Source organism: Chelonoidis abingdonii, chromosome 2, assembly GCF_003597395.2.
Source record: "Chelonoidis abingdonii isolate Lonesome George chromosome 2, CheloAbing_2.0, whole genome shotgun sequence".
In the NCBI taxonomy this organism is placed as follows: Eukaryota; Metazoa; Chordata; order Testudines; family Testudinidae; genus Chelonoidis; species Chelonoidis abingdonii.
In genome coordinates, this window is record NC_133770.1 from 48,664,752 (window position 1) to 48,687,836 (window position 23,085).

Below are 23,085 nucleotides of genomic sequence, written 5' to 3' on the forward strand. Positions count from 1 at the left end.
CCCAGGGGACACCCTGGGCTGCCGGCTGCCAGTGCCGCCGGCAGCTCAGACTCCCTCTCTGTCCCAGCAGCAGCAGCTGCTCAACCATTTAAAAAAAAATTGGGGGGTGCCGCTTTTTGGCACCCCCAAATCTTGGCGCCCTAGGCAACCGCCTAGTCCGCCTAAATGGTTGCACTGGCCCTGCCTGCAAGCTGCTCTGGGTTTTCGGCAGTGGGCCCTTCACTTGCTCCAGGTCTTTGATGGCGGATCCTTCAGTGCAGTGGAAGACTTGGAGTGAGTGAAGGACCCACCTCTGAAGTGCTGCTAAAGCCTCAGAGCGCCGCTTGGTAAGTATAAGCCAGGGGGCGGGAGGGAGCCACAACTGGCGGCACTTAGGCTGCTCTACCACCACCACTTCATTCTTCGGTGGCAATTCAGCGGCGGGTCCTTCCCTCCGAGAGGGACCCGCCACTGAATTGCCACCGAAGATCCAGTCCTGCCCTAGACCCCCTGAATCCTCTGGGTGGCCCTGGGAATCTTACAGAAGTCATTGTTAGAACTTATGGAGGAAGTGTGTCTTCAGGAGACATTGAAGGAAGAGATGGAGATCCATTAGTAGAGGTACAAGAAAAAGAAGACTGCTCCAATGGAAGAAAAGGAATGAAGACAAGAGTGAATAATAGAAAGGAATCAGGAGAAGCAGAGAAAGAGATAAGAGGCTTGGAAAATGAGGAATAGAGGGGAACAATAATGAAAGCAGAAAAGCAAATAGGAGAGAAGTTGAGCAGGGCCTTGAGGATGAGAAGTAACTTGAACTCAGTGCAGAAGGGTAGGGAATGCCAGTGAAGACACTTGAAGAGAAGAGTAATAAGATCAGAGTAACGAAATAGAAAGAAATTCTGAATTGGTTACTTCTGAGTTACACTGATGTAAGTAAAAGGAAAATCATTTACATAATGTTAATCAGGGAACATTTAAATAACTTCCAAATCAGAACCTCTAAGCAGCCCAGCTGACTGTAAAGCATAGTGGATGAGCAGGAAGAGATACATAACCTTCACTCAACTGGGACACTCAACTGAGGGAGAGAACTTCAAAGCAAACTGCCATATTCCTTTACAATCCCAACTCCAGCACGCTGCAGGTGGCTGAGATTTTTGAGGTTTTATGTTCAACAGAAAAATAAATTGGGAGTAGGTTTCCCCTCAAAGCAAACTTATATTTAAAAAACATATTCTATACCCTTTCGGAATTGTGAAATAAAATATTTCAGAAGTGGTAGAGCACTAGAGTTTGGCTTCAACAGAACTTAACTCTCAGCTGGACTGTCGTCTGATTTTAAGACAAAATGTCTATTTATATATGCTCTACCCTAAAGAAAATTCAGATTAGAATTTCCTTAAAGAAATCAATTACCAATTCACAAATTTTGAATAATCTGTTGTTGTTATAAAGCACTGAACTATGAAGGGATGAGGGGCTTGGAGTGTGAGAGGGGACTCCAAGCAGGAAGTTGGGGTGTGGGGTTCTGGCAGCACTTACCACAGCTCAGAGGAAGCGACTGCCAAGTCCCCGCAGCCTCTAGGCACATGAAAGGTGAGGTGGCTCTGTGCGATGCATGCTGCTTTCGCATCTGCAGGCGCCACCCCCCACAGCTCCCATTGTTGCAGTTCCTGGCCAATGGAGCTGCAGAAACCCCAGTCCCTAAGGGCTGCAGGGACCTGGCAGCCGCTTCCAGGAGCCACGCAGAGCTAGGGCAGACAGGGAGCCTACCTTAGCCCCAGGCTCCCGCTGCACTGCGGATCAGACTATTTTCAACCAGGCATTCCAGTCGAAAACCAGACGCCTGGCAACCCTATCTGTTAGGCACCCTCTGAGCACACTTACCAGATCTAGGCCCATGCAAAATCCAGCAAAATCTTTAAAAATTTTAGCCCAGGATTAGGGGGCGTTTTAGCAACTGAACTAGAGTCATTCTCTCTCCCTCTTTTGCTCTGTCCCAGTGACTGTTCTACTGTGGATAAATACTTAAAGTGTCATTGGGTTAGAGAGAGAAAGTGAGATAGACACTCTCCTCCTGAGAGATAGGAGACCCCCTAGTTCCAGTCCCGCTGTTCTAATCACTCTTCTGTAATTTGTCCACAGCAGAACCGCTTTACCAGGAGAGACTAAGCATGAAGGGGCATGTGAATGTTTAGCATATTTGGCACATAAATACATCGTTAAAAGGTATTTGCAAGCTTATTTTTTTAACAATGTGCACTTAAATGTGTGGTTTAACTATGTTATCCTCAAAAGGAGAATAAAAATATATACAGACAGATGGTTTTAAACTTCATCTATGGCAGCTCACTGGTGCAACATATATTCACAGAAAATCAATAGGAAAAAAACTAAGTCAATACATAAATAAACTAATAATACTAACAACAACAATAATAATTAATAATAATAAATGCAAGCATCTGGAAAAATACTGGTTAGCTAATACTAATAGCTAATTACTTTAAATCAGAGAATATACTGTATTATATTTTAAAATTAACCGTTTGCACATGGTAAAGTAGATATTTGGAAGATTTGAAGACTCAGCCATAATACAAAAACTCACATTGTTGTCAATCTGGAGCACCAGGCCTCAGTGCTAGAGAGCAAGAGAGAGTTAAATAAGCACAGGTACTGTAGGAAACTGTTACCCAGACTCCTTGTGCTCTGTCCTCCATCCTTAGTGGCACCTGGAGGAGGCAGTGGGCTGGAAGGGGGATCAATGCTGGGCCTGTGCAGCTCCTGAGCCCAGCAAGTTTGCAAACCTAAGTGTTTTCAGCCTTGTCCAGAGCACCGGGGATGTGAACCAGGCAGCAAGAAGCAGGGGTGCCATTTCAGATTTGGGTGGGGGCAACTTTAACTGTAATTCCAGGGACTACTTAGGTACCTGAAAATGCGAGTTTTTGTGCAGATAATAGCTTAGAAATTAGCTGAGAGAAGCACTGTATTTAATTAGTATATAAAGAAAGAAAAATATATATAAACACCAATTAAAGTAATATTTTAAGTTTATATGTAAATTTAGAACAATCAGGAGATAATAAAGCAACATATTCCCAATCCCAAGACTTTAGGTATCAGTTTTGGAGCCTTAACATAGCTATCAGAAACACGAGCTTGATACTGTGTACATTATCTTTAGATGAGATAAATAAATATAATAATCTTCTTACTTTCTCTAACAGACATAGTCTGTGTTACTGCATTATCTATTCTATTTTAGTCAACTGTTTTTCACTCCACTAAAAACATATTTCCTTAATTTTAACATAAGTGATTAATCTTTCTTTTATTAAGAATGTGATTTTATTTTTCTAATTATTTTGGCATTTATGTTTACCAATCACAATCATGTACGTGACTCAATAACATTTGACTCCATCATTTCTATTGGTATTACACTTGGAACCACATTTAATTTCATACAAATTTTATGTTATTTTATAGATATAATTAAAAATACAATTTGAAAATAAGTAGAGCTGTTGAGCAATTAAAAAATTAATTGCATGATAAAATTAATTATGATTAATCATACTGTTAATACAATTTTTTTTAAATATTTTCAAATATATTGATTTCAATTACAACACAGAATACAAAGTGTACAGTACTCACTTTATATTTATTTTTTATTACAAATATTTGCACTGTAAAAAACAAAAATTGTATTTTTCTATTCACATAATACAAGAACTCTAGTGCAATCTTTTTATTGTGAAAGTTGAACATACAAATATAGACTTATGTATAAAAAAACTGTATTCAAAAATAAAACAATGTAAAATTTTAGCACCTACAAGTCCACTCAGTCCTACTTCAGCCACTCGCTCAAACAAACAAGTTTGGTTACAATTTGCCGGAGATAATGCTGTCTGCTTCTTGTTTATAATATCACCTGAAAGTGAGAACAGGCATTCACATGGCACTGTTGTAGCCAGGGTTGCAAGATATTTATGTCCCAGATGCACTAAAAATGTATATGTCCCTTCATGCTTCAACCACCATTGCAGAAGATGTGTGTCCAAGCTGATGACGGGTTCTGCTCGATAATGATCCAAAGAAGACCATATTTATTTTCATAATCTGAGTTAGATGCCACCAGCAGAAATTTCATTTTCTTTTTTGGTGGTTCAGCTTCTGTAGTTTCCGCATCAGATTGTTGCTCTTTTAAGACTTCTGAAAGCATGCTTCACACTTTGTCCCTCTCAGATTTTGGACGGCACTTCAGATTCTTAAACCTTGGGTCAAGTGCTGTAGTTATCTTTAGAAATCTCACTTTGGTATCTTCGTTGTGTTTTGTCAAATCTGTGTGAAAGTGTTCTTAAAAAGGAACAACATGTGCTGAGTCATCATCTGAGACTGCTATAATACAAAATACATGGCAGAATGCAGGTAAAACAGAGCAGAAGACATACAATTCTTCCCCAAGGAGTTCAATCACAAATTTAATTATCACAAATTTTTTTAACCAGCATTAAAACCTTTTAACATAAATACTTTGCAATGCTGCCTACAAACGTGCCATACAAATGCCTGTTCTCACTTTCTGGTGCATTGTAAATAAGAAGAGTGCAGCATTATCTCCTGTAAATGTAAACAAACTTGTTTGTCTTAGCGATTGGCTGAACAAGAAATAGGACTGAGTGGACTTGTAGGGTCTGAAGTTTTACATTGTTTTGTTTTTGAGTGCAGTTATGTATCAAAAAAAATCTACATTTGTAAGTTATACTTTCAGGACAAAAAGATTGCACTAAAGTACTTGTATGAGGTGAATTGAAAAATACTATTTCTTTTATCATTTTTACGGTGCAAGTATTTGTAATAAAAATACACTTTGATTTCAATTACAACAGAGAATACAATATATATGAAAATGTAGAAACACGTCCAAAATACTTAATAAATTTCAGTAGGTATTCTATTGTTTAACAGTGCAATTAAAACTGTGATTAATCATGATTCATTTTTTAATTGCAATTAATTTTTTGAGTTAATTGTATGAGTTAACTGCAATTCATCGACAGCCCTACTTTATAAGTTAAAAGGAACACCTCTTCAGAAACCAATAGATGTCTAGTACATGGCATAGGTGTAATTTATTCATGGGATTAAATTCTACTTACATTTTTGCAGCCAGTCATCATTAGCTACAGCTTCCCTATGGTCTTAATATGTACCACAGAACACATTAGAGTAGCTTGGTCTTTAGGTGACAAATGTATGGAAAACTTTAGTGAAAGCCCACAACCAAATTAGATGGTTACAGTCATCTCACCAGGTGCAAATGGAAACAACTGATTTTGCCCACAGCTGTTAACTGAGCAAGCACCATATTGTGAAACTGTGTTATAAATAGCAGCACCAAAGAACTTCTTTAATTTGCTTCCCCATAACCTATTGACAATTACTTCAATTTTGTCTGGAATTATCCTCATCCAATCTCATACAGAAACCGTTTGAGGCTCAGAAATGATGGAGATATAGAGCTGGGTATCATCAGTATTCTGAAACCAGTGCAGGCCATGTCTGCTAAATAACTCTAATAATGACCTGAAATACAAGTTATACAGGAGGGCTGACAGAGTAAATCCTGTTGTACCACACGAGACCAACCTGGAAGCAAATAAGCAATTTGTCCCAAACTACCCTCAGGATTCTCTTTAAAAAGAAAATAAAAAAACAAAAAAAACAAAGACACTTAAGAGTTAATATATATAACCTTGCTAGGAACTAGAGTTGTGTTAGCAACACCTCTTGGCAAATCGTATCAAAGGCAGCAGGTAGATCTAAAAGATTCAGGATGAACATTCCTCATCTACTATTAGGAGGAGACCACCAGCATCAGAGTTTCTGTCTCAGACCCAAGCTTAGAATGCAATTGACTGGAGACAAGGAAATCTGAGGACCACTATCATTGCCCCATTACCACCTCAGCCAATGTTTCCATGAAGACTGTGGGCAGGTCAATAATTAGTGAGACTGTCAACATCAGAAGGTGATTTCTTGAGATGAGACCTTAAAATAGCATCTACTGGCACTTGCCCCCAAGGGAGATGCTGAGAATCTCTACCAACAACAGAACCAGTGCTTCCCAAACAACCAAGAATAAGTCCTATCCATAGACTTTAGCTCTGATAGTCCTAAGTGCTTCCAGAAACTTAGGCCTGAACCCACAAAGGGACTTAGGTATTGTGACACTGAACTTTTACTTGTCTAGAAAACCACAGAAACAGCACTGAGATCTATAAAGCCTGAGTTAGTCAGAGCAGGAACTTGAACTGGTGGTGTCCTATATCCCAAGCTGAATACCCTAACCACTGGGTTAAAGGGAAAGCCTCCTTTACACACATGCACACACACACACTTGTTTTGTGCATCTCTAGTGGCCTCTGAGCATGCTCAGGCCCTGCACATGACTTAGGCAGGGGATAGCCTATCTTCCCCCAAGTCATGGATTGTCCTGGGGCTTAGATGAGAGATAGGTGTTCCAGATGCCTAGAATGGGGCAGGAATATAATATGTATGCCCAGGGGCAGAAACATAGGCACCTAGGAAACTTTTATGGAAAACATTTATATGCCAATAAGGTTAAGTGGCAGCCAACCAGGAACCTGGTGGATTGCAGTGGTGCCTATAAATGGGACTTAAGCCCCTAAGCCTGAGGCCTTGTGGATACAGGTGTTAGTGAGCAAGAACAGTTGAATCTCAAGTAAATGTTTGTCCCCACAAGATATTATACTGTGAGTGTAAAGGCAGATAGCTCAGTTTGGAACCAAGTAATATAATCCACAAAATAATAGGAATTCCTCCCACCAAAAAACAACAATCAACTCTGTAACTGACTGGAAACCACCTAGAATAACTATTAATACTTAATATCTGCCATCTCACATGTGTCTCATGCCTTTAATAGTCTCACATTCATATGAAAGTAAAATCAGATCATGTGTGCAATTCCAGAGTTAGGTCCCTGCAACAGACATGCTAGGAGATGCTAAACTTGAGAGAGGTTCTATAGTATGAAGACACCAAAGATACTGTAGTATACATGAAAAATGGGAAGTTGCATTTTTCTCTCTCCCTCAACCTGTTTGCTTAATTAATATATTTATAGACTCCGCTGGCTCAACATTTTTATGCTCGCATTCAATAACGGATGGGGCACCTGATACTTACCACTCAGATTGAGTTGTTGTAGATCACTCAATGATGTAACAGATTTGGGAAGCTGACTAATGTAATTATTATTTGCAGTTAAGCTGACCAAGTGCTTCAGTTCCCCTATGCCTTCTGGAATGTCTTTTAATGCATTGTGAGATATATCCAGCTCTCTGAGGCAAGTCAGTTTAGACAGCTCCTCTGGAAGTTTAGTTAACTGGGAAACAGATAAAATAATTGCTACATTTACTCATTTATTTAGCAAATGACAGTATTTTCTTGCATAAAAAGCTGAAAAGGTAATTTTTCCTACTTATAAAATGATGTTCTGTAACTCAGTTCCACCAATAAAAACTCATAGTCTTCCATTCTGATGAATAATGATTTGTTTTCCAGTAAGAATTTTGGTGATAGGCAGGGCTGGCTCAGGCTTTTTTGCTGCACTTTGGCGGCAGCTGCTCTACCGTGCCGCTTCATTCCTAGGTTGCAATATGGTTGTGGGTCCTTCGCTCCGAGAGGGACCCACCGCCGAATTGCCGCCGAAGACCCGGACATGCCGTCCCTTCCCATTGGCCGCCCCAAGCACCTGCTTCGTTCGCTGGTGCCTGGAGCTGGCCCTGGTGATAGGCATAGAATCAGCAGAAGAATTTTCTCTAGATAAAATAAAATGGTATTTCTATCAATGCTGATAACAATTGTATTATGAGATAGTGTCTGCATTGTTGGAACTGGAGGAGGGGAATCTTTTGATTAATTATTTGATTAATAAATATGACTGAAGAAGTGATTTTGCCCTCTTTGAAGAAACTGAAGAACAATCATATTTTCTCTCCTTTGTTTTGTTGTCAGAATGAAAAGAAATAGTTATTTCTTCTATGCTTTTCCTTTTACAGCAGTGGGACAGTAAAATGGAATGACTTTTCTTTTTATTTTTTTCTCCTTACAGTGAATAGGATTACCATACTAACTGGAAATGGAACAGATCTGTTAGATTACCAAGTCTATTCCCCTGCAAGTGAAGGATGTAGTACCCTTACAGAAGTCATATTTTACACACACACACACACACACACACACACACACACACACACACACACACACACACGGAGAGCCCTGTAAGAAACCAGATGTTGAAATGCTGATTCAGCAAGTTTTGGTGACAAGAGAGATTAAAATAGCCAATATTCTTTTATGAGTGAGCTCCAGCAGTTTTTCATCAAATGATTGTGTGTCCTTACACTTTAAATTTATAAGTGCTGGGTTATGAGAAGAAAGGGCTTGCTTCAGAAACAATAAGTGTTTGCTTCCATTTCCATTGGTGGTAGAGTGTCACAATGCTAACTTCTCTCCATACAACTACTCATCTGCTATTTTAGTCTGAAGAGAAGGTAGATAGATTTTTTTTTAGTGGAGAATTTTTTAGTTCTGCTCCTTAGCACAAAAGAAACAAGCAGTCCAGAAAATTAGACTTTAGAAGTCTGAAGCAATTTTCTCTATTACAAGTAAAATATCCTGTGTACCATCTGTGCTGAAATGGGTGAGACTGCAGTGATAAATATTGTGTTTGTCTAATTCCTGTTTCAACACACGGAATAGAAATTGTAAGGTTTTATTCCTTTCACACAAAAGATTCCTAGAAGTGGGACTATTTGCATAATTCTAATTGGCCATTTTGGTTGTCAATATTCATCAGAATAGGAGGCCCCTGAGTCCACACTGCAGGTGCAACTGGAATAGAATATACTTAGATTATTGCTGATCAAACTAATTCAGTTTTTATCAAAATGACAAACAGAGATTCCTGAGTTACATAAATGTGAGGTCAGAATCAGAGCTACATCACTGAGAATATTTTAATCAATTCATAACCAAAAAGTTACAAAAGACATTTTCGGTCAGTAGCCAATTACGTTACATTTTAGCCCATTTACAAACTGTTCCTGTTCTTTGCTAACAGTAGGTGCATTACAAAAACCCTTAGAAGAAATTCTACTATTAATTTTTCAGTACAGCAATTTGTATGTGTTTTTTTTTGCCCAAAGAGAACAATGTTCTCTTACCTTCAACCCGTTTATTTGGCACAACTTGAGTTTCTCCAGCGATGAAAGATGACATATTTCAGATGGAAAAGATACTAACTGATTATTTGACAAATTTAAATCTTTGATCATTTGCAGATTACAAATATCTGAGGGAATGCACTGTATTTGATTCTCTGAAAGATCAAGTGTCTGTAAACTATTTAAAGCACACAGTTCCCTGGGAAATGAGACAAATTTGTTGTGGTATAAAAGAAGGACCTGGAGATACTTCATATTAGATACCTCTTTTGGAATGCTATTTATTTCATTTTCACTTAAATCTAAGTAAATTAGTTTTGTAAGTCTGCACAAGTGTTCAGAAAAATAGGACAGTTTGTTTCTATTTAATTCTAGGTGCTCCAAATTTTCAATAAAAGAAATTTCAGTTATTATTTCTGAAATATAGTTTCCTCTGAGGTTTAAGATTTTAAGAGCAACCAGTGCACACAATCCAACTGGAAACTGAGAAAGTTTGTTGTAGCTCAAGTCGACTTTAATTATCTGCATGCAATTTTTTATATCAACAGGAATGCACGTTAATGCATTTCCAGAAGCTTCTATAATGGAGAGGTCTTTTATACGTGATATCTGTTCATCTAGATTATCCATTTGATTTCTACTTATGCAAAGTTCCCTTAAACGTTTAAGTCTGTGCATCCTATTAGGAAGTTGTGTTAGCTGATTGCCATGAAGAATAAGATATTCCAGCATTGTACAATTGCAAAGATTCTCTGAAATGTTTTTGAATAAATTGTTGGCAAGACTAAGAACTCTAAGTTCTTGCAAATTCTCAACTTTGTCTGAAAGAACTTCCAACTTGTTATCATCCAGCCTGAGTTTTTGTATTTTTGCCAGTTGAAAAAGCTGCACAGGCAGAAATGTAAGTTTGTTGTGATTCATTGAAAGTGCTTGTAATCTCCTGAGCTCTTTAATGTCCTTAGGTAAACTCTGAATAAGGTTCCCCGAAATGCTGAGTTTGATTAGATTTGGAAGGTAACAGAGGACCTTTGGGAATATTAAGATTTGATTGGAATCAAGGTTGAGTACATTCAAATTTTTCATGCTAACCATATTTTCTGGCAGTGTTTTTAAATTGTTTACAGCAACATCTAAAATTTCCAAGGTTTCAAGGCTTTCCAAGGCAGCTGGGAATTCTTCAATGTTATTGTGACTGACAAAAAGTTGCTTAATATTTACAAGCTTTGATAACTCTTTAGGAAGACATGATAACTGGTTGTGACTGATGTTCAAAACTCTCAGTTTGTGAAGCAGGGAAATTTCAGGTGGCAATGCTATCAATCCATTTCCTTCAATGGATAGTATTTCCAGGTTTGTCAGATTACCTAGATTTTTATGTAAAGTTTTGATTTCATTGTTGTTTAAATGCAAATATTTTAAAGTTTTTATTTCAAAAATTACTTGAGGGATTTCCCTTAATCCTTTAGCATTTAGTTTAACAATAAAGTCCCCATGTTTTACCTCATACAATATATGTGTTGATACCTTTTCAGCTACTCCAGGGTTCTCTTCTGATTGTAACTGATCTCTTTTAGCATCTCCTTCAACAACTTCTTGAGGGATTTGGTTTAGTTCTTCAGCGTTTAGATCAGTTTCCTGTAACACACTTGTTGATAAGTTTTGAAACACTTCAAGATTTTCTAGTGAATATAATGTGTCTTTTTCCACATCTCTTTCAGAGATCTTCTGAGAGATTTCCATCATCCCCTCAGCATTTAGATCAGCTGGGAATTCATCACTCTTTTTTTCAGGTAATATACTTGTTGAGAATACTGCAGCTATTTCAAAGTTTTCCACTGATTGTACTTTGTCTCTTTTGGTGTCTGTTTCAAAAACTTCTTGGGGGAGTCCCATCATTCCATCATCACTACAATCAGCTATGTTTTCATCATCATCTTTTTCATTTGAAATACTTGTTGATAATCCTTCAATAATTTGAAAACTCTCAAATGATTGTAAGATGTCTTTATTGGCATCTGCTTCAGTAACTTCATGTGGAATTTCATTCAGTCCTTCAGTATTTAGGCCAACTATGAGTTCATCTTTTTTTTCAAGAGACCTTGCTGATGATTTTCCAGCCATGTCAAGATTCTCTATTGACTGTAATGAGTCTTTCCTAGCATCACTTTCAGAAACCTCTTGAGGGCTTTTATTCAGTCCATCAGTATTTAGGCCAGCTGTGACTTCCTCCTCATTCTTTTCCTTCCTGCTTGTTGATAAATTTTCAGACATTGTGGGATGAATGGATCATTGATTCCTTTCCTGTTATCTCTTCAGAAACTGAAAAATTGTAAGTGTGGAAACCATATGAAGCAACACGTTGTTTAACATTAGGGGACTGAACTAGTGATAACAGAATTTTATAATAATAATGATTTTTAATGGAAATATGCACCCATCCATTTACTTGGGCTTTAATTCTGATGCTCATTTTTTTTTAGTATAGTCCTTTGTCATCTAGATTTTCTTGACTAGAATAACAGAAAAACACAGCATCACAAACAACTCTAGATTTGTTCTGTGGGTTTCCATGATGTCACCAAATCCTGGGATTAAGTTGAAAGGGAATTGAGATTTCCCTTTGTTTTTATAAAATAATTAGATTAACACATTCAGATTGACAAATAATATGAAAAGTATTTTAATATTATTTAATTAAAGGCCATTTTATTTAAAAAATAGGAGGCTAATTTTAGGTTCCTTAATCCGTATTTAAGCACTCAAGTGATCTGATTTAAAAAATACTGTGCATCCAACAGGTCCAGTAAACTTATTAAGGTGTCTAAATATAAATTAAGCTGCTATTTTAGAAAATCTTGGCCAAAATGTTTACAATAAAAGCTCTAATCAAAATATCTTGATGTATGTTAGAAATTTCTTAAGTACTATCCTTAATATATATCTATATGGATGCATATGGATACATCACATAAAGTGATCTTCAAATAACTGAGGGTGGGATTTACAAAGGTACTTAGGCTCTTAGACCCCAGACTTAGGCACTTAAGTGTGGGGTATAGATTCCTAAATCCCAGTTTTATGCTCCACTGCAATTCACAAAACTCCCACCAAATGCTGTATGCACTTAAACTCACTCAGTGTCTAACTTTTTAAGGTAAAAGGTTCCATAGGTGCTTACATTTCTGCCTCTGAGTATGCATAATGCTGCCTCACTATATGCATTCAGATGCCTACCTCCTGCCAAAGCCCTAGTGAGTCACAAATCTGGGGGGGCAAAAGCATTAATTTCAGAACAGGGATTGGACACAGGCTGTTCCACTCATCAGGCAGGTGCCCTAATCACCAGGCTACAGAATCATTCTCACTCTCATCTCACAGTATGAGTATTTACTCACAGTGGAAAAGCATCAACAGAAGAGACTAAGGAAGCCCTGTTTTAGAGTATCCCATAGCTCAGTAATTAGAGCACTCTCCTGGGAGACCTCTGTTCAAACTCCTTCCGCCCCCCCATGCTCCCCAGTTAAAGGGGGCAATTGAACTTGTGTCTGCCACATCCCAGGTGGGTGCTCTAACCACTGGATTAAAAGTCATCAGGTCAGCACTTCCACTCCTCTGTGTGTAGAGCAAGGCAGAAATCTAAGTAATTCTCACAAGAATCTACTTAGGTGCCTAAGCCACCTGACTGTAGGAGAACGGTTCCTGTTTGTGGATCACTAGCAGAGATAGGCACCTTTGATTTAGGTGCATAACTGAGTAAGAGGAGAGAAGTTAAGGGCACACCCCTATTGTCAGCATCTCCCATTGGCTAGTTTAGGGGATGCCCAGCCTAGCTGTCGATTAGGGTGATCAGACAGCAAGTGTGACAAATCAGGACAGGGGGTGGGGGATAATAGGAGTCTATATAAGAAAAAGCCCCAGATATCGGGACTGTCTCTAATCGGGACATCTGGTCACCCTATTGTGGATTGCTTGCTGTCTAAAGTGCATTCTCTCCCCATTCATTTTACAGGAGTCTCGGTGCCTAACTCAGGCTTTGTGTATCACAAGGTTGTTCCTGTGATTTCCTAGGCACCTAATAGTAAGGTGTTGCATCACAATGCCTAAGTCCCTTTGTGGATCTAGCTCTGAGAACATTTAGATATAACTCATTACTCCTGACAATAAACTGGTTTTAAAATTATTTAAAATCGGTCCTATTCTCCTAATGAAGTCAAAACTCCCCTAAGAGCAGCTGCTAGATGAATCACAGTTCTCTATCTTACTTAATATCTTACTTGATTTACATTTTTATGATAAATAGGGTATAGCTTTGGAAAGGGCTGATTTATTCCAGTATTTAGTATTTTACACTAAGCTTTCATGAGCACACGGAAATATAATATTTTCATGAGAGCCATGTGCCAGCCTCATTCCACAAGTGATGCTCCCACTGAGTCACACAAATTAGACATCCAGGGAGTCTATTTGGTCATCTAGTAAATTTGGTGGAGCCCAGCACAGGCTTGTTCCCCAAAGTAACTATCTAAAGGCTTTGTTGGGTCTAGCACTGAGTTACCAGTGGAGAGGCCATAGGCGCCAACTTATTCAGATTCGGGGGGGGGGGAGGTGTGCTTACCCACTGCTGTGCCTCAGGCCTGCCCCCATTCCACCCCTTCTGCCAAGCCTCTACCCCTGCCTCACCGTTTCCCACCTCCGCCTCACCTCTTTCCACCCCTCCCCCACCTCTTCCTGACCCTGCTCTTCCTCCTACCCCAGCAGCTCCTGCAGGTGGCAGAACAGCTGATCGCAGCAGGGGGGAGGTGCTGGAAGGGGGAAGAGCTGACCCCCAGGGCCACTGGCAAACGGGCAGCACGGGCGTAGGGTGGAGGTGCGACCCTCAAGGCTGCCTGTGGTGCTGAGCACCAGTTATTTTTTTCTGTGGGTGCTCCAAAGTCAGCTCTTCCACAGCCAGACACTGCTCCTCGAAGGGGTTCAGGAACAATTTGTATATGGGGTGCCGAGACCCATTTAGCCAAACTGTACGGAGACCCCTTCAAGCCAGGCGGTCACCCCTAGTTCCAGCGCCTAGCTCCCTGTCAGCCGCAGCGCCTGCTTTACCCTGCAAACTCCCTTTTCAAGTCACTTCATCCCACACCGGCCCCAGTGCTGCCTCCTGCCCCGCCCCCGCCAGCAGACGGCCCCCAAGGCTCCCTCGCCGCCCCGCCACGCGTGGGGCCGTTCAACAGCCCGTCTCCAACCACGTCGCTAGCCCTGGCCGCGCGCGGCCGGAGGGGCCAGGAAGAGGCGGACTGCGCCCAGCCGCGGACGCACCCGGCGGCGGCAGCGGCGGCGGCCTAGACGCGGCATCCAGTTGCCATGACAACAGGAAAAGACGCTCGCAGGAGAGGGGAAAGACGGTACTGCTCAGGCGAGTCTAGCGCATGCGCATAGCGGTGCTGCTGAAGTTCAGTCTAGAGGCGAGGGTGAGTGCAGATAATTCTTGAAAGGGCCCCCGTCTTGCCAGCCCCAGGTGAAATGAAGCAGGGAGCAAGGCCAGAGCCACTTTTAGCAAAGAAAATCCTTGTGGGGGGGTCTGTGCACAAATATAGAATCATGGAAGATCAGTGTTACTTGGAAGAGACCGCAGGAGGTCATCTAGTCCAACCCCTGCTCAGAGCAGGGCCAACACCACGTGAATCATCCCAGCCAGGGCTTTCTCAAGCCTGACCCTAAAAACCTCTAAGGAAGGAGATTCCACCACCTCCCCTGCTAACCCATTCCAGTGCTTCACCACCCTCCTAGTGAAATAGTTTTTCCTAATCTCCAACCTAGACCTCCTCCACTGCAACTTGAGACCATTGCTCCTTGTTCTGTCATCTGCCACCACTGAGGACAGCCCAGCTCCATCCTCTCTGGACCGCTTTTAAGGTAGTTAAAAGCTGCTATCAAATCCCCCCTCACTCTTCTCTTCTGCAGAGTAAATAACCCCAGTTCCCTCAGCCTCTCCTTGTAAGTTATGTGCCCTAGACCCCTAATAATTTTCATTGCCCTCCACTGGACTCCCTCCAATTTGTCCACATCCCTTCTGTAGTGGGGGGACCAAAACTGGACACAGTACTACAGGTATGGTCTCACCGGTGCCAAATAGAGGGAAATAATTACTTCCCTTGATCTGCTGGCAATGCTTCTACTAAAACAGCCCAATATGCTGTTGGCCTTCTTGGCAACGAGGGCATACTGGTGACTCATCCAGCTTCTCATCCACTGTCATCCCCAGGTCCTTTTCTGCAGAACTGCTGCTTAGCCAGGCAGTCCCCAGCTTGTAGCAGTGCATGGGATTCTTCCTAAGTGCAGGACTCTGCACTTGTCCTTGTTGAACCTCATCAGATTTCTTTTGGCCCAATCCATTGAATTGTCTAAGTCACTCTGGACCCTATCCCTACCCTCCAGCATATCTACCTCTCCCCACAGCTTAGTGTCATCTGCAAACTTGCTGATGCTGCAGTTAATCCCATCATCCAGATCATTAATAAAGATGTTGAACAAAACCGGTCCCAGGACCAACCCCTGGGGCACTTCGCATGATACTGGCTGCCAACTAGAGATCAAGCCATTGTTCACTACCTGTTGAGCCGACAAACTAGACAGCTTTCTATCCACCCTATAGTACATTCATTCAATCCATACTTTTTTAACTTACTGGCAAGAATACTGTGGGAGACGGTATCAAAACCTTTGCTAAAGTCAAGATATATCACATCCACTGCTTTCCCCATATCCACAGAGCCAGTTATCTCATAGAAGGCAACCAGGCTGGTCAGGCATGACTTGCCCTTGGTGAATCCATGTTGAGTGTTCCTGTTCACCTTCATTTCTTCCAAGTGCTTCAGAATGGATTCCTTGAGGTCCTGCTCCATGATTTTGCCAGGGACTGAGGTGAGGCTGAGCAGTCTGTAGTTCCTCGGGTTCCTTTTCTTCCCTTTTTAAAATATGGGCACTATATTTGCCTTTTTCCAATTGTCCGGGACCTCCCCTGATTGCTATGAATTTTCAAAGATAATGACTAATGGCTCTGCAATCACATCAGCCAACTCCCTCAGCACCCTTGGATGCATTAGATCTGGACCATGGACTTGTGCACGTCCAGCTTTTCTAAATAGTCCTTAACCTGTTCTTTACTACTGAGGGCTGCTCACCTCCTCCTCATACTGTGTTGCCCACTACAGCATTCTGGAAGATGACCTTGTCTGTGAAGACCCAGGCAAAAAAAGCATTGAATACTTCAGCTTTTTCCACATCATCTGTCACTTTGTTGCCTCCGCCATTCAGTAAGGGTTCCATACTTTACCTGACCTCCTTCTTGTTGCTAACATACCTGTAGAAACCCTTCTTGTTACCTTTCACATCCCTTGCTAGCTGCAATTCCAATTGTGCCTTGGCCTTCCTAATTACACCCCTGCATGCTCTAGCAATATTTTTATCCTCCCTAGTCATCTGTCCAAATTTCCACTTCCTGTAAGCTTCCTTTTTGAGTTTAAGCTCACCAAAGATTTCACTGTTAAGCCAAGCTGGTTGCCTGCCATATTTGATATTCTTTCTGCACTTCGGGATGATTTGTTCCTGTGCCCTCAATAAAGCTTCTTTAAAATACAGCCAGCTCTCCTGGACTCCTTGCCCCCTCATATTAGCTTCCCAAAGGATCCTGACCATCAGTTCCCTGAGAGAGTCTAAGTCTGCTTTTCTGAAGTCCAGTATTTTGCTACTCTCCTTTTTTCCTTTTGTCAGGATCCTGAACACAACCATCTCATGATCACTGCTGCCTAGGTTGCCACCCACTTCTACTTCCCCTACCAATTCTTGCCTGTTTGTAAGCAGCAAGTCAAGAGGAGCACGGCCCTTAGTTGGTTCCTCCGACACTTGTGCCAGGAAGTTGTCCCCAACACTCTCCAAAAACTTCCTGGATTGTCTGTGCATTCTTGTATTGCTCTCCCAGCAAATGTCAGGGTGATTGAAGTCCCCCATTAGAACCAGGGCCTGTGATCTGGAAACTTCAGTTAGTTGTCCAAAGAAAGCCTTGTCTACCTCATCCTTCTGATACAGTGGTCTATAGCACACTTCCACCACGACATGACCCTGTTGCTCTCACCAATAAACTTAACCCAAAGACTCTTTCAACAGGCTTTTCTCAGTTTCAAACTGGAGTTCTGAGCAATCATACGCTGTCTTTCATACAATGCAACTGCTCCACCTTTCCTCCCGTACCGGTCCTTCCTGAACAGTTTATATCCATCCATGACAGTGCTCCAGTCATGTGAACTGCCCCACCAAGTTTCTATTATTCCAATCATAGTTCCTTGATTGTGCCAGGATTCCAGTCCTTCCTGCTTGTTTCCCAGGCTTCTTGCGTTCATGTACATGCACGAACAGGGGATTCAGAACTTTGCCAAGTGAAAGCCAATGAAGTAGGATGTGGAAGAGAAGTTGCTGAAATAGCCATCTAATTTCTTAATGTAAAACAGTGAAGAGACATGCATTTAAAAGTATTCAGGTATTTCCTTTTTCAGTTCCACTGGCATCCTCTTTCTCACCAGAGTTTCCTCCTACAGCTGGTTGAAAAAAAAAAAAAAAAAGAAAAAAAAAAAGAAAAAAAAAGTGATATTCACAGGCCTTTTCTCCATTTTTTCCCTGAAAGTTGCTAAATTAATTTTTTTCTACCCAGCTTTTTCTTGCATTACTGCTCACAGCAAATGAGCAGCGAACTGCTAAGAAGGAAATTGAAATTCTTGTGGATCTGGTAGCTAGAACATTCAAAATATTTCACAGTACTGCTGCAAGTTCCCAGGATTTTTTCAGTAAATGCTGCTTTGTTTGCAATTCCGTAGTTACTAACATACATAGTCTCCATAAAGGTGTTGTCACAAGGCTAGTTAATGTCAACAACCATAAGTGGCATGCATAGTCTTGTAAATAATACGTGTAGGGCGGCTCGGCCGCGGTTTGTCCCTCAGCGGGGCTATGGGGTATCCCACTGCCTGGCTACCAATAGTCTTAAGCCCAGCCCGAGGCCAGGGCGGGGCAACAAATGCTGAGTCCAAAGGCTCAAGCCCTCAGGCAGGGAGGGCAGCAATAGTCCCAAGCCCAGCCCCAGGTCAGGGTGGGGCAACAAACACTGAGTCAATATGCTCAGGCCCTCAGGACTGAGCAGCAATAGTAGGTTTCGGCCTCCTCAGGCCAAGGAAAAGGGGGAGTCTGCCACCACTGGAGGGATGGCAGGGGGGACGCAGGCCCTCCCATTCCACTGCGTCCCAGCCCGTGGCCCTAGCTGTGGCAGAGACTCGCTGCTGTCAGTGGGGATCCTGGCTGCACCACCCTGACATTGGCTCTGGCAGTGCTGCAGCCAGACTGGGGTCGGGCTACTTCCACTCTCCCCCTCATCGGGTACCTGAGTCGTCGTAGCGTCACCAGCGGTCTCAAACACCATTGGCTCCTCTGGGTAAGTGTTCGAGGGTGGGCTCAGCGGCTCCTCGGGGTAGCTGGCAAGAGACAGGCTCGGCCCTTCCTCGGGGTAGCGGGCATGGGGCTGGCTCAGCCATCCTCCTCGGGGTAGCGGGCGCGAGGCAGTCTCGGCCAGTCCTCCTCAGGGTAGCGGGCGCGACGCAGGCTCGGCCAGTCCTCCTCAGGGTAGCAGGCGCGAGGCAGGCTCGGCTGGCTGGGGGCGAGCTCCGGCTGGTAGCGGCCGCAGAAGTTGTCTGGTCTCAGCGGTGGCTGGGCTCCTACTGAGCTCTGCAGGTCAGCTTATATACTTCTGGGTCTGTGCCGTGACCTCTGAGGGGCGGGCACAGGACCCAGCGGCTCCGCCCACAGCGGGGTTGAGGAAGGTTTGTCCCTCAGCGGAGCTGTGGGGTATCCCACTGCCTCACTAAATGCCCCCCAACTCAAGGCTGGCTCCCATCCATCTGGGTCAGACCCATCCACTTCCCCCAGGCAGGACAAAAAGTCCGCATTGGCATGGTCCTTTCCGGCCCTATGGCGGATGGTAAAAGCATACGGCTGTAGTGCCAGATACCACCACGTGAGCCGCATATTATTGTTTTTCATTTCAGCCAGCCACCGAAGCGTGGCGTGGTCGGTGACAAGTATGAAGGGGGCCCCCAGGAGGTAATACCGCAGGGCATCACAGGCCCATTTTACTGCCAAGGCCTCCTTCTCGATCACGGCATAGTGCCGTTCTCACAGAAACAATTTCAGGCTAAGGTATATAACGGGATGTTCCTCACCATCCACTTCCTGGGACAGGATCACTCCCAGTCCCACCTCTGAGGCGTCCATTTGGAGGACGAACCCTCACGAAAAGTCAGGACTGTACAAGACGGGTTTGCGGCAGAAGCAGTCTTTGAGGGCCCGGGACGGTCACACTGTAGGGTCCACTCCACCCGTCGGGGACTGGTTTTAGTCAGGAGTCTCATTAAAGGGGCTGCAATGAGGCGAAATTGGGGATGAACCTCCGCTAGTAGCCCACCAGTCCAAGGAATTGGTGCACCTGATGCTTTGTAGTTCATCAGGAATGGTCCTCGCCGTGATGCTCTGGAGCGGGACAGCTTCGGGGAAGCGGGTGGCATAGTCCACAATGACCAGGATATAAAGAAACCCGGTCCAACTTCTCGGGAGAGGTCCCACCAAGTCCATCGCCACCCGCTCAAACAGCGTCTCCACGATGGGCATGGGTATTAGGGGAGCCGGGGCCGTCTGTGAGGGAGCGGCCAGCTGGCACTCCAGACAGGAGCTACAATAGTTCCGCACCTCCTGGTGCACCCCGAGCCAGAAAAACCGGGACAGAATTCGGGCGAGGGTCTTTTCCTGGCCTAAGTGCCTGGCCGCTGGGACATCATGGGCAAGTCTCATTACCGCTCGTTGGTGGCACCGAGGCACCAACAGTTGTGTCTGGACCTCCCCGGTGTGGGAATCTCAATCCACCCGATAGAGGCGGTCACGACGTAGCTCGAAATGGGGCCAGCTCTTAGCCCAGGTTGGATCAATCACGGTGCCGTCGACTGCCGCGAGCTGTTCATACGCCTGGCCCAGGGTGGGGTCCTCCCTCTGGTCCCGGCAGAAGTCTGTGTTGATCGTGGGGTTGTCAGTGGGCGTCAGCAGGGGGTCATCCAAGGCGCCGTCCTGGCTTTTCGGCCCCGCCTCCTCAGCCTCCTCTGTCGGGTCCTCGGGGCAGCCTGGAAACCTTCCAGCAGCGGTTCCGGAGTCTGGCCTACAACACGGGTGCCCACCCCCGGTTGGTGGCTCAGGAGCTGAGAGACCTAGGTAAGCGGTGGCTACAGCCCGACAGGCTTTGAGTGTTTGAAACCACTGGTGACACTACGACGACTCAGGTACCCAATGAGGGGGAGAGTGGAAGTAGCCCAGGGGCAGCCGACCCCATTCTGGCTGCAGCACTGCCAGAGCCAATGTCAGTGTGTTGTGGCCAGAATCCCCACTGACAGCAGCGAGTCTCTGCCGCTGCTAGAGCCCTGTTGTGGGACGCAATGGAGTGGGAGGGCCCGCGTCTCCCCTGCAACCCCTCCAGGGGTCGCAGACTCCCCCTTCTTCATGGTCTGAGGAGGCCGAAACTACTATTGCTGCTCAGCCCTGCCTAAGGACCTGAGCATATTGACTCAGTTTTTGTTGCTCCGCCCTGACCTAGGGCTGGGCTTGGGACTATTGCTGCCCTCCCTGCCTGAGGGCTTGAGCCTTTGGACTCAGCGTTTGTTGCCCCGCCCTGGCCTAGGGCCGGGCTTAAGACTATTGGTAGTGAGGTGGCGGGATACCCTACAGCCCCGCTGAGGGACAAACCGTGGCCGAGCCGCCCTACATGTGGTACCAGAAGTGGGGACTCTGCCCAGAATGTGGGCATGAGCCCTTGACCCTGGTGAGAAGGAGTCTGGGGGAGAGCGATCCCCCACAGGAGACATGGACTTGGCCAAGCTCTTCACCTTTCTAACAGAGAGCCAGGAGCTTATGAAAATCTGTGATTTTTAAAAACCTGGCCTAAAATTTTATTGCCAGCATTAAACATTGGTCTTACAACCCCACTAGAGAAATGTGTGCCAGCATCACAACGCCTAAGTTTTAGACCCTAGAAAATCACTGGAACAACACTGCATTCCATAATGCCTGAGTTAGCAGCCTAGGCTTCCTATACAATGCATGAAGAGAGACAGGCACCTTAAAATGAGGTCCACAAAAGCCAGCATTCTAGATGAAGCTAACCAATAGTAGATGCTGATGCAAGGAGTGTGTCCTAAGTTCTTCCTCTCTCTCAGACTTAAACACATAAAGTTGGGCTGCAGGGAGGGACCGCTCTCTCTCTGCTAGCAATCCAAAATTGGAAACCCATCTCCCAGGCTGAGGCAGCTTGGGCGCTTAAGTTGTTTTTTGAGAGAATGTTAGGCACCTATGATTTCCCCAAACAAAGCAGCCAGAGAAGTGAAAACAGTGCATATCCCAGCGCTGCTCCTGCTCTGCTGGCTGGCTCTGGCTGCCTTGGGCTGGCAGGAAGCATCTTGCTGTAACTGGCTGCCATGCATGTGAGGATGATGTTGGAGACAGGCAGCCTAGATGTACCTACCCTTAAGAGGCAATACAGCACAGTTCAGTATTTATTTTTTTTTGGTCTCTGCTGCTGCCTGATTGGCTACTTCTGATTTCATTTGTTGTCCAGTTGACTGGTCAGTCCATAACTCTGGTGTTTGTATTTTTGAGGTTCACTGTATGCTCTATCACAAGCGGAAGTTATCTTTCAGAAAGACATCCAATCTTGATTTCAAGGGTGAAGGCTTGACTACATTGTAGTCAATGGAAGTTTTGCCATTAACTTTAGTGAGGCCAGGATTTCACTCAAAGTGCTCAAATGATGGAGAATCCACCACATCTCTTGGTAAATTGTTCTAATGGTTAAAAATTTTACTCATTGTTAAAAATTTGCACCTTGTTTCCAGTCTGAATTTGTCTTAGGTTCAGCTTCCGGTATTGAATATTGTCCTTATAGACTAACAGACAAAGAGCCTTCTACCATTAAATCTTTACTTTATTTGTACTTATAGACTGTGCTCAGCTTCCCTGAACCTTATCTTGTATAAGGTAGATAGACTTAAAAAGCTCAGTCTCTCAGTGTAAGTCATGTTTTCCAGACTTCAAATCATTCTTGTAACTTTTCAGAATCTTTTAAGTTTGTCTACATCCTTTTTGAAATGTGGATACAAGAACTGGCCATGGCATTCCTAATGTTGTCTTACTAGTGCTGTATGTAGAGGTAATGGGAAAAGTTTTCAACTAGCAATAATCGCACCTCGGATTAACCTCATTAGCTACGATACTGCCACTGCACAAAGCTTACTACCACCTTATTTCTACTAGTCATTTCTCTGGTTACATATCCAAGGATTGCATTAGTCTTCCTGGCAACAGCTGTAAGGATAAGGCCTTTTCCTGTAGCCATATTGTATGGTCTGAGGCATTTGTCTGAAGCCATGTTAGGATAGCAGCAGCCATGAGCCAGGAAGCAGAAAGTCACATCCTCACATTCCATCTAAATTACATTAAAACAATGTACTATCGGGCTGATAAGAAGGCGCCCCTGTCCTAATAGTAGCCATCACAACCAGATAAAGAAACAAATCTTAAGATGGTTAAAGAAAACTTTGTTTGATGGCATTCTGCCTGGCAAGAAATCACTTAAGTTGTGGTTGTGAAATCCCTACTTCTTTATTGTTCAGCCTTTATGGTCCCTACTTCTCTATTGTTTACTTGTATGGTCTCTGTCTGGTTCTTTGATTGTTTCTGTCTGTTGCAAATAATTTTGCTAGGTGTAAAT

The 23,085-nt window shown here is 43.5% G+C and overlaps 1 protein-coding gene and 1 pseudogene across 1 annotated transcript in view; both read right to left on the minus strand.

The window, feature by feature from the left end:
- Nucleotides 1-11,516, minus strand: part of LRRD1 (leucine rich repeats and death domain containing 1) — a 29,582-nt gene extending 18,066 nt beyond the window's left edge. Inside the window, exons 1-2 of the mRNA XM_032798103.2 lie at nucleotides 9,246-11,516; nucleotides 7,204-7,402 (exon numbers count right to left, since the gene is read on the minus strand). Coding sequence (XP_032653994.1) covers nucleotides 7,204-7,402; nucleotides 9,246-11,516 — 2,470 coding nt within the window. The remainder of the gene's footprint in view (nucleotides 1-7,203; nucleotides 7,403-9,245) is intronic.
- Nucleotides 11,517-22,480: 10,964 nt separating this feature from the next.
- LOC116835354 (U4 spliceosomal RNA) lies at nucleotides 22,481-22,605 on the minus strand (annotated as a pseudogene).
- Between the last annotated feature and the right edge of the window lie 480 nt (nucleotides 22,606-23,085).